Source organism: Bactrocera latifrons, unplaced genomic scaffold (assembly GCF_001853355.1).
Source record: "Bactrocera latifrons isolate USDA-ARS-PBARC rearing strain unplaced genomic scaffold, ASM185335v1 scaffold_8, whole genome shotgun sequence".
NCBI classification, from domain to species: Eukaryota; Metazoa; Arthropoda; class Insecta; order Diptera; family Tephritidae; genus Bactrocera; species Bactrocera latifrons.
In genome coordinates this window covers 1,966,015-1,977,008 of record NW_017537489.1, presented here as the reverse complement: position 1 = coordinate 1,977,008, position 10,994 = coordinate 1,966,015, and the positions used below count along the sequence as shown (strand labels likewise).

The 10,994-nt window shown below is 39.3% G+C and overlaps 1 protein-coding gene across 5 annotated transcripts in view; it reads right to left on the bottom strand.

Moving 5' to 3' along the window:
• Positions 1 to 2,097: 2,097 nt before the first annotated feature.
• Positions 2,098 to 10,994, bottom strand: part of LOC108976740 (talin-2) — a 59,787-nt gene continuing 50,890 nt past the window's right edge. For 4 of the 5 annotated variants that reach the window (XM_018946008.1, XM_018946009.1, XM_018946010.1 and 1 more), the window contains 5 exons: positions 10,701 to 10,789; positions 10,277 to 10,393; positions 5,610 to 10,197; positions 5,352 to 5,542; positions 2,098 to 2,736 (listed from right to left, as the gene is read on the bottom strand). In XM_018946008.1, coding sequence (XP_018801553.1) covers positions 2,620 to 2,736; positions 5,352 to 5,542; positions 5,610 to 10,197; positions 10,277 to 10,393; positions 10,701 to 10,789 — 5,102 coding nt within the window. In that variant the 3' untranslated portion in view covers positions 2,098 to 2,619. Of the gene's footprint in view, positions 2,737 to 5,351; positions 5,543 to 5,609; positions 10,198 to 10,276; positions 10,394 to 10,478; positions 10,502 to 10,700; positions 10,790 to 10,994 lie in introns of those variants that run through there. The other variant, XM_018946012.1, reaches the window with a different exon arrangement.

Below are 10,994 nucleotides of genomic sequence, written 5' to 3'. Positions count from 1 at the left end.
ATAAATATACGTTCTCTGCTATCATGTTTTACTTTTATAATCATTAAATTTTGATCCTTTTTTATTTTACTTATAAATTTATTTTTTTAATACTATTAAATAACTATTTTTTATTTAATCAATATTTTCAATGGCTATGACATCTTCATCTATTACCATAAAATTCTATAATATTGAAAATTGAAAAATAAACAGTTTATTTCCATTATATCAGACTATCCCCAAAAAGAATATTTATTTATGAGGTGATAATTCATTTTTATTTATCTTTTTATTATATTTATTAATATTTAAATTCATATTAAGTATAAAAAATTAAGTATTTGCGTTAAACTATCATTTTTGTATGTATGTTTGGGTTTATGGGTTTTACAACACAAAACTTAGTATATATGAAACTGAAATTGCAGATGCTGCCGTACGCGTCTTGATGGTTAAAATAAAATCAACTTTTTTAGTATTTTTTATGGTCAAAAATAAGTAGGTCCATTTTATTCAACCTAAAACGCTGTAATTTTTTTATTTTGGAATATAAATATAATAAGTATATTTGAAACCAAAGCCTAAACTGTTACTCACAGGTTCTCCTAAGTTTTTTGAATGCCTAAAATTTATATTTAGCAAAATATTCGATTAGCATCCTCATCGTTTTAAAAAATATTACCTTTAATTGTTATCCTTGCTATAAAAACTATTTTAAAAAATTTATCTCATGAGATTTTTTCAATACTTCTTTATAAAACAGTAATTAATGAAAAATCCTTAAATTATTATTAAAAATAATTACTCTGCATTTTTTCAATACTTTTTTATAAAACCTAAAATAATTAAAAACCCTTAAATTGTTATAAAAATATTTATTTCTGCTATAAAAACTATTTTAAAAAATTTATCTCATGCGATTTCTTCAATTTAAATTTTGATTGCCCCTATTATGTTCATTGATGTACTAAATTATTTGTATGAATTTAACTCATACAATTTTACAAAACTTTTTTTTAAGGTTAAATTGTTTTAAAAATTTTTGTTGCGCGTCTTATGTTCATTGAAGTGCTTGCGCACTTTAAGCTAAGCTAACGCTCCAACTTCTGCTTAAAAGTTTGTGTGTCATATTCTTTTGGCTGTTCGAAAAGAATAACCACAAGACGATTGATACCGAACTGTATTTAGAAGTTAGCTAAATGTTGGCAGAAGAATTAGTTTTTATAATATATTAGAATATTGATTACTTAAAGGAACAATAAAAATGAGGTTATGTCGCATAATTGAACGACCATAAAATATATTTTTCTGCATTTTATGTTCGTTCAATTAAACGATATATCCTAATTTTTATTATTTCTTCAAGAAATCATAACCTACAAAAGGCCGACACATGCCCACTTATTTTGGCTTTAATAGAGCTCGGATGTTTACATGGTCTGACTGTTTTAGTTTGATTCTCAAGTTGTGTTAGATTGAAAATAATCCGCTGGGACTGATTTTCTCCCAATTTTCCATTAATTTTATTTAATTTTTCAATTTTTATTTTCTCAGTGTTCAAAGAAATGTGTAATATTTTATATTCAAACCAAATTTTAATAGTACTTTTTAACCATTGGAATTAACATTTAATGATTGGAATTCAATTTAACTATGTTCTTAGAAAATTCATCAAATCGACGAACCGAAAGCATCAGGGGTCTTAAATATCTCCGAATTCCAAACGGCGAAGTTTTCAATTTTTTAATTTAATAGGAAAATAAGAGTTTAGGCATTTATGCATTAAAATAAAAAAAATCGATTTTGTATTAGAATAATATTTTTTGGAAAATTTATGAATTTTATCGAAATGACGAACACTGTCAATATGTTTTTGAAACCCCCAACAGATCACATCCAATCGACGAACACTAATTTTAAGCATATTTCGACACACAAAGCTTGCAAGTACTACTCACACAAGTGCTACTTCTGATCATTTCCAAATATTTTGTGCGTAGACCGTTCGCTAACAGCGCTAACCATACAAAGCCTTAGCCTTACATAATAATATAATATATTGATAGTTGTGTGCTTTTTGTTGTAAGTCATTTCTTTCCCGCTTTCAATGCATAATAATTTCAACTAAAAAGATAAAAGTGTGGCAACTACTTGCTATGTCTGTGTGCAGTGAAGCTGTAGAAGCCTCCAAAAGTCAAAATTAAAAATGTTAAAAAATAATAAATTGCTACCAAAACGTAAAGCAAGTCGAGTGCAACAGCATCCGCAAATTCTTACAAGCCAAAATGCTATAGAATTTTACAAATTTTAGTATTAGTATTATTATTTTAAATTTTATATGATTATGTCTAAAAATTAGTTTAACCAGTTGATTTGTTGTTGTTTTTTCGAATATTTATGCGTTAAATTTTGATTTTGCGGTGCGTTGACGGTACGATTTTAATTATATGAATAAAAAACGATGCTCCAAAATGTCAAAAAATGAGAGCTGGCGCATGTGACGACAGCTGGTTGAAGTTAAGACGTTTTGGCGAGATGAAGACGACGTGTTATTCAATATATGTTTAAAATTTTTTTTAATAAAAATCGCGCAACACTTGCGGTTGCTTGACTTGTGCGCTCGGCACTTTTGTTGGCCTAAGCGCTAAGTATTCCATGATTTATGAGTGACTGGTGATGGAGTTCGCGCTGGCCATAGAGTATGTTAGTAGTACCAGCAGCGGCGGCAGCAGATGTGCACATTTCTTTAAGCGTCTGCATTACCCCCAGGGTTGATGATTTAACATTTTTTTATTTCATATTTTGTTTTGTATTTTCGATATTTTTGACAGTACAAATGGGCGCGCACACGTACGAACACAAGTGATTTGACAAATGTAATGGAAGAAGAAAAAAGACAGTAGACAATGACAGTTGGCGTTTAACACTTGTATGTGTGTATTTGTATAATAATTTTGTTTGTTTGTTTACATAAAAATTGCACGTAGCTTTTGCTTTTTGCGTAAATTGTTAGCAGTTTGCAGCTTTAATTGTGTGCGTAAGCGTTCAGAGACCACAGCGTAAAAATTGCAATAGTTACCAAAGAATAGTTTGCGACAGTAGAAGAACAGTGGAGCAGTTATACATATGTATGAGTGTTTATAGGCAGAAAACATAGAGAGCGTGCAATGAAGCGAGTGCCAGGCGTACTAGGTTGTGTCGCACAAAGCTTGTGTTATGCCGCTTGGTATTGCATGTACATATTTACAAGTGCATTCAGAAATGTTTCCATTTGCAGGCTAATTAGACGTTTGCGCAGGCCTTTCTTATTTGATTAATAATTATTTTGAATAGGTGTAGGCAAAGGTGGTTACCATTACACAGCTGACACAGAACGATAAATATGAGAATGCGTCATGTACAAAACTGTGATACACAATTATTATAAATTATTAAAAAAAAAAAACAACAACAAATAGCAACTACAAGTTAATATTTACAAACGGTGGCGAAATTAGTTTTGTTGCTTTTACTTTTTTCAAATTATTTGTGGAAGCTAAATATGAGAAAAGTTATAGATTCAAGTGAGGAGACCTGCATTAACTCTGCATTAATTTACAATTATTTATAATTTTAAAACATAAATCTAAATTTATTTTACTATACAAATTTAACCCACCCTAAAATGCACAATTTTGAAGTGCTATCCATTTTTATACAAATATTTGTATTTACTGAAGTATTAAATGAAGTGCCAAAGCCATTTTGTTTTTATATAAATAATTATTTTAAAACATAGTAATTAATTTGGTGACTTCTATAATAAGAAAAATGGGTTTATAAATCTAGTGGATATATTTGTGTGTGAAAAATGTTGGCAGAAGTGTTACCAAATTTATTGAAAACACAGCTTTTGTTGTTGTCAAATTTTCAAGTGCTTTAAATGTATTAATGTGCTACAATGATGAATTTGTAATGCATTTGCAATGTATTTGAACACAAAAAATGAAGAAAACGGAGATTGTAGAGTCAGTATTTTCTAAGGAACCAACAAAACAAAAAAAAAAAAAAAAAAAAAAAAAACTCGTTCACCTCGGTTACATCTAAGCTAGACTCCTTCACCAATCGACGAATCATTTTTCATACAAGAACTTGATTTTAATTGTTTAGAGATGGTAGCGTTGCCTTGTATAATAAATAGTCTCAAATTTAGTGAAGATCTTTTGTCAAGGAAGAAAGTTTTTCATATAAGAACTTCATTGTGAATAATTTATTCGGGATTGTAGCGGTGTCTTGGACAGTAATTCATGCCCAATGTTTGAAGACATTTCGTCGATTGTTCAGCTTGTATGACAGCTATAACCTATAGTGGTCTGATCTGAATAAGTTGTGCTGAGATTGTACTGTTGCCTTCGGTAATGAACCATGTCAAATTTCGTGAAGTTATATTGGCAAATAAAAAAAAATTCCATACAACGGCTACAAGATGAAGCAGAATTATTCCTTTTAAAAGTGAGAAACTTCTGTAATTTCGTGTAATTGGAGCGTTCAAAAGAAGAAATCTATACCCAAAACCTACTAGTAATCTCACTCTATGAATTTTATATTTTGTTGCCTACCCTTTTGAGTGCTAAAATAAAAAGTATAATGCCGAACAAGAAAGCTTGGCTATGTAATCATTTAAAAGTGAGAAATTTTTGTAATTTTCTATATATTATTTAGAATAAAGTTTTACCCAATACCAGTTAGTGACCTCTCTCATACAAGTTTATGGTATATTTTGCTGCCTACTTTTTAACGCAAACTCTAAGCACTCTACCGCCTAAGTAGAAACTCGCTGACTCTATAAACAAAAATTGCCTTACATTACTTCTTAAAATATTTTTCCACAAGATTCCCACTCAGCATTAATCGTTGTAATGAAATATGAAATTTTAATGACACATGCAATTTTTAGTTAAAATGAAACAGTCCAAAGTACCAAAACACAAAAACTATTTAAATATTTATATATATGTATGTATATAACTGAGTGTATGTCTATATTATTCGGTTAGAAAACGCAGCAAATGCAATTTCTTAGGTGAAAGTTAAACACGCGTTGACTCCATGAAAATAAAATCGGTGTTTTTACAACAAAAATATTATATGAAAAATATTAAAGTTAGAAAGCTGATTTTTGAGAAAAATTCTTCAAAAACATATTTAATTATTAATATGAGAGAGAAAATAAAATTAAAAGCACCACAACAACGAAAGCATTGAAATCTGACTGACGTATTAAAGTATTGAAACGATAACTCAATACTAGAGTGTGTGAAAATAATAAAAATTTCAATTTTCAATGTAAAAAAAAAAAACGTATGAATGAATATGGCAACACTACTTACCCTAGCGCTCTCCTTCAAATCTTGCATCGATGGATCGTGTATGGGTTTGCCTGAAGCCAATTTGGTGGCATTAATCAAATCACCCAAAGCAGATGCGACATCCTTAACGGCATTGATAACCATAACTTGCGAATCCGGCTGTGTAGAGCCTAGACTACAAGCGCCACGCTTAACAGCTTCCGAAAGTTGTACTAAAGAAAGCAAGAATATTTATAAAATCACTACAAAGCGCTATAATAACTTAAACGTCACACTTACATATAGTTGAGACGGCATTCTGTGCGGCGTTCGCCAGTTCCTCTTGTGTGCCTGCAGCGCCAGTGACCAGTACTTTTGTGTCCTCCACCAAAGCCTTAGCGGTTTGCAGAATATGTTCGCGATGATCGGCGAATGAGCCATCACCGTCCGAATGCAAAGTGCCGGCGGTGGCAAACATAATGGTCGTATCGAGATCGCCAATTATGCCGGACACAGTGTGCGCAGCATTAATGCAAGCTTGGGTGCCACGTGAGCCGGCCTGTAGTGCAGCCAAAACCTGTGCGACCTTTTCGGAGACGTCACGTGCGTTGCGGGCGATTTCGCCTTGACTTGACACGTCGTTGGGACGTGCGCCAGTTGCACCCGATTGTATCATAGCGCTCACCGAGCGACCCAAATCCACCACACTCGAACGTATGCGCATAGCTACATCCGGTGTGGATGTAGTCGTCGATGCACCCACCGAATCCTGTGTCAACTGCGTGTAATGCTGTGTCATTTCTAAGGCAATTTGCGGCAGTAGTTGCGGTTCGATGGTTGCCTTGGCGTTCATGTCATTTGCTAGGCGCGCAATTTCCTTAGCCGATTGCACCATGCGTGTTTGATAGTCAACGAATGAGTCGGAGTAGGAGGCATTAAGCAACGATTGACGTTTGTCGGTCAAACGTGTAATGGCACGATTCACTTGCTCCATCAGACCCGTTACAACACCCATATCCGCGTTGATCTTCTCCACAGTTTCCGTTAGCTCTTGTATCGCTTGACGCGTGTAATCGATGGACTCGTCCAAGTGTGTGTGCGCATGTGTGGAACGTGGATTGCCGGCCGAATCTTTAGCGGCTTGCACTAGCGTGACAGCGCTCTCCACCACCGATTTCGTTTGATTGATCAAACTCATTTGTTGGTTGGTGTGAACGATGTGCGTGCAAGCGCCGATGGCGCCATTCACCATGGGCACAATGTAGCGTGAAATCTCGCCGACAGCATGTCCCAATTGCTCGGCATTGTTCTTGCCCGCCATACGTATGGGTTCGAGTTTGTCAATTAACTCCGCAGCGGAATTCAATGTTTGACCGCTGAAGCCATGTAAATTATTATCGCGGCGTTGACTCAAACCCTGTGCGCTGACAGCCATGGCGCAGCTATCCAATTCACGCGTGCACGTGTTCAGCGTATGCAAAACCTGTTCGCATTGCGCTTGACCCGGCGCTTTATCGCGTATGTTGTCCACCAAACGTTTCACGGATTCGGAGACGGGCGCTGAGGCATTGGAAAGTTGTTGCCACACTGGTGGATCATCCGGTGAGAGCGCCAATGATTTTGCGGCCTTCACCATTTCGATCACGCCGTCTATAACACCGCGTCCAGCATTGATGACAGGTTCTTGCGCCTTGCGACCTTCGGCGGAAATCTTTGCTGGCACCGAAATAAATTCCGGACTGGAAGCATATTGACGTACCGCTTTCACAGACTCCAATAGCGGTTCTACGAGGCGTGCGCGCGTTGGTGTGGATGGTTCGTCCTCAATACTCTTTATCTCCTGTACCAAGTTCGAGGTGGCTGTGGCAACTTGTTTAGCCAACACAATGAATTCATTCTTTGCCACCGGATTGTTGGTGTTCATGCTGGCCTGTCGGCAGATGGAACACAAATAGCTGGTATGCTTGGCGATTACCGTTAGCGCCGATATCTTTTGTTGTTTTGTGGCTTTGGCGCTGCTCACAATCTCGCAATGCTGACGAATACCCTGATAAGCCCAGCTCAGTTGAGCCTGATCAATGATACCCGGACGTCCGGCTACGCTACTCGGATGCGATACACCAATTAAATAGGCGGCCTGTGCAGATGACTCGATCAAGCTATGTATGGACTCTCCCACGGTGTTCACCGACTGACCAAAACCAACGTGATTCGATTGTTTTGCATTGTTAATCATCTCGGAAATGGCGTAACCCAAATTGCGTGACTTGCCGGTCGCATTCTCGACGCATTCGAAGTAGCCCTGTTCGTTGATGGGCTCATGTGGATAGTCCAGCATTACGCGCAGACCCTCAATGTTGCGTATGGCATTGTCGCACTCCTTTTGTCCCGGCGCCGATTGTATGCTGGCGTCGACGAGTTTGTTAATGCTTTCGATGACACTGCGAGCTGCGGCATGCAACAGATTCTTGGCATTTGGTTGACCTGGATCGGCGGCAATTGACTTGGCGGCAGATAGTAATGAACAAGATTGCGTGGAGACATTGCGCAAACGGTCGATCATTTCGGAGCGTACGACCTCATCGGGCGTTTGACCGACCATCTCCATTGAAACAGCGAGCAGATCGCGATAGTTGGTGGCAAAGTTTTGGCTAGTATCGGCTAATTGCGCAGGACTATCGTACGCCAGCACTATTTGACCGCTAGCCGCGCTGAGACCCTCGGCGACCTGTTTCAACTCCGACTGCAATGTGTTGTAGTTACGTTCCGACGGTGGGAATTCACTCATCGAGAGTATTTCACTTAATTCACTCACATTACGCAAGGCATTATCCACTTCACGTTGACCAGGTATGCAATCGACAGTCTTCGAAAGCGCAGCGGTCACATCACGTCCAGATTTGGTTAGCGCATCGGTGTTGCCGACATTTTGCAGCGTGCGTTGTGCTTCTTCGATCAGGCGCGCCGAGTGCAATACCACATCGTCGGCGCAATCTATAACAACCGGGTTCTTTGTTGTAGCTGCAACGCCATGCACGCTCTTTGTGAAATCACCGAGCGCTAAAGCGGTATCACGTCCGGCCACACCTGCGTAACGACGTTGTTCTTGTATAACCGATGAGAGCAACTGTCTGAGCGCCAGACCCACATTTTTGGCAGAGATGCGCAACTGTTGTGCGGTGTTTTCGACCGTCTCGCCAGGCAATGGACGAATGCTGCCCGATTGCGCCGCCTTACGTGTGTCGTCCAGCACGTTGTGCAGATTGCGCACCGCCTCCAAGGCAGACTCCAATTCTTGACCGCCGCAAGCTTCACGTGCACGTTGCGCGGCCGAATTCAATTCGGACACGGTTTGACCCAAATAAAGTGCGCTCTTCGAGAGCTGGGTCGCTGAGGGTATATCGGTGACGGTGGGTTGTAGCGCGCGTGCGGAACGCGATACCTGTATGGCTGGTTCGATAAATTGCTCAGCGGCTTCGATAAGATTTAGTTGGGCATTAGGATCATCTGGACTGGAACGTGTGGTCTTCACCGAGGTCACCAAACGTGGTATTGTGTCGGCCGCGCGTTTACAGTCTTGCAACAATTGCTCCTTAGTTTGATGGTCATCACTATGCTGCACGGCATTCTGTGCTGCCGAAATGCATTGGGTAGCCGCCGAGGCAGCCTGTTTGGAGCAGTACTCGAGACGATGAATTAGATTACGTTTCATGGCTGGCGTATTTGCAGTGGTGGTTGTGATTTCACGCAACTCCTCGGCCGCGCGACGCAAAGCATTTTGATTTTCGGTGTTTTGTGGATTACCGGAGCAGAGGCGTGCGGCTTCGACGAGTTTTGCTGTAGCATCAGCCAACTGCTTGGCGGCTGAAAGCAAACGACGTTGCATATCCTCATCCTTCTGTTGATCCGCCTCACCCTTGATGCTCTGTATCAATTGTGCGGTTGCTTGTCCGAGCGTTTTGGCGTGACGTACCATTTCCTGTGGATCATTGGACGACACAAGTATGTCCGTGCCGATAATAACATTCTCCACCGGACTCATCTCTTGGCTGGTGCGACTAGCATATTCGCGCGAACTCAACTTCACGTGATCCAACATATCACTCAAACTCTTCGACACATCACGTGCGGCGGCAAGCAGATCATTCTTCAGTTTCGGATCGTTAGTGGCATCGTTGCACACCTCACACAAGTTGTTAACAGCGCGCGCCACATTACGTGCCGCTGCCTCCAATTGTTCACGACAAGCGGCATTATGCAACGTTGGCGCAACAACTTTAGCGCAAGCCACCAGCTGACTAGTCGCCAAGGCGCATTGACTGGCCGCGCCAATAACGCGATTGCGTGACTCCTCATCCTCGCAGCTGGCCGCAATCGCCTTGGCGCGCAACATCAAAGCGGCAGTGGTATTCGCCACGGCCTTGGCCAAAGTCAAAAGCATATCATGCAAATCACTATTTTCAGGCGCTTCCTCTTCAGCAATGGTGCTGAGCACATGCGTCGTCGCCTCACCCACGCGACTAGCGGCATTGATGAGATTCTGTGAAGGTTCTTTGCTCTCCGGCTCGGCAGCCTTCAACAAATCGCTGAAGGCATTGCATAAATTACGTGCGGCATCTAACAAACGATCACCATTGTTACTATCCTCCATGAGCGCGGCGATTAGACGCACCTCCTTCGTTACTTCCGGTATGGTTTGTGTTATTTGTGAAACTGATGCGGAAATAGCCTCCGTATCGACCTCATCGAACTGTGAGGCGGTTATAATTTGTGCGGTAGCCGCATTCATTGTAGCCACATGACTGGTCACGGCCTGCTTTGAAGTATCCAAGGTGTTCTCACGCCATTCGATCGAACGCAAGTCCGTGCCGAGCTCCTGTATTGGCGCCTAAAAGTAGCAAACGAGATTTTAGTGTGTGTCTTAGTTGTGAATGCGAGCGTTTTTGAGGGGCTTTACTGTTATATACCTTCGTTCTAAGCTCCTCATCGGCACGCAGCAAGACATCTTGACCCGCCGAGATGTAGCCGAGTAGCGCGCGTTGCGGTTCGGTTAAGTTCACAGTGCTTATGCGTACCTCCTTCGTCTATAAAGAGTGTGATTTATTTGTAGTGTTTTAGTTGGATAAATATGTTAGCAAAATCTAAATTATTTTACGCTTGTTAACCTACTTTATGTATATTTTCGCTTTGACCTTTATATGTGTATGCAGCATGAATTGAATGAAACGAATTTTTATTAGTATTTTATGGTGCCTAATTATATGTTTCTATATACGTATGTATGTATGTACATACATATATAACTAGACATACACAAAGCTTATGGCAAAACAGAATAAAATGACAAAATAAAATTAAAATAATAATGCAGAAAAAAATGTTTTTACTCACCGTTGGCGGTTGGTGGGCGTGGTTAACTTGCCCCACGAAGGCGCCATATTGCACTGACTGCATTTCGCCTTGCGTGTACTTGCGCTCGCCTTTGTGTTTTCATATTTTTTTACAGTAATTTGTGCAATGCGTAGATTTTTAGGCAAATTGTGCGAAAAATATATAGAAAAACAAAAATATTTGAAAAAAATTTTTAAATTGTTTTAAGAATTAGAAAAAAAATAGTTAAACTATTAAAAACTTGTAAAAAGAAAAAAAACTATCTATAAAAAATATAAAAAAGCATTTTAAAAT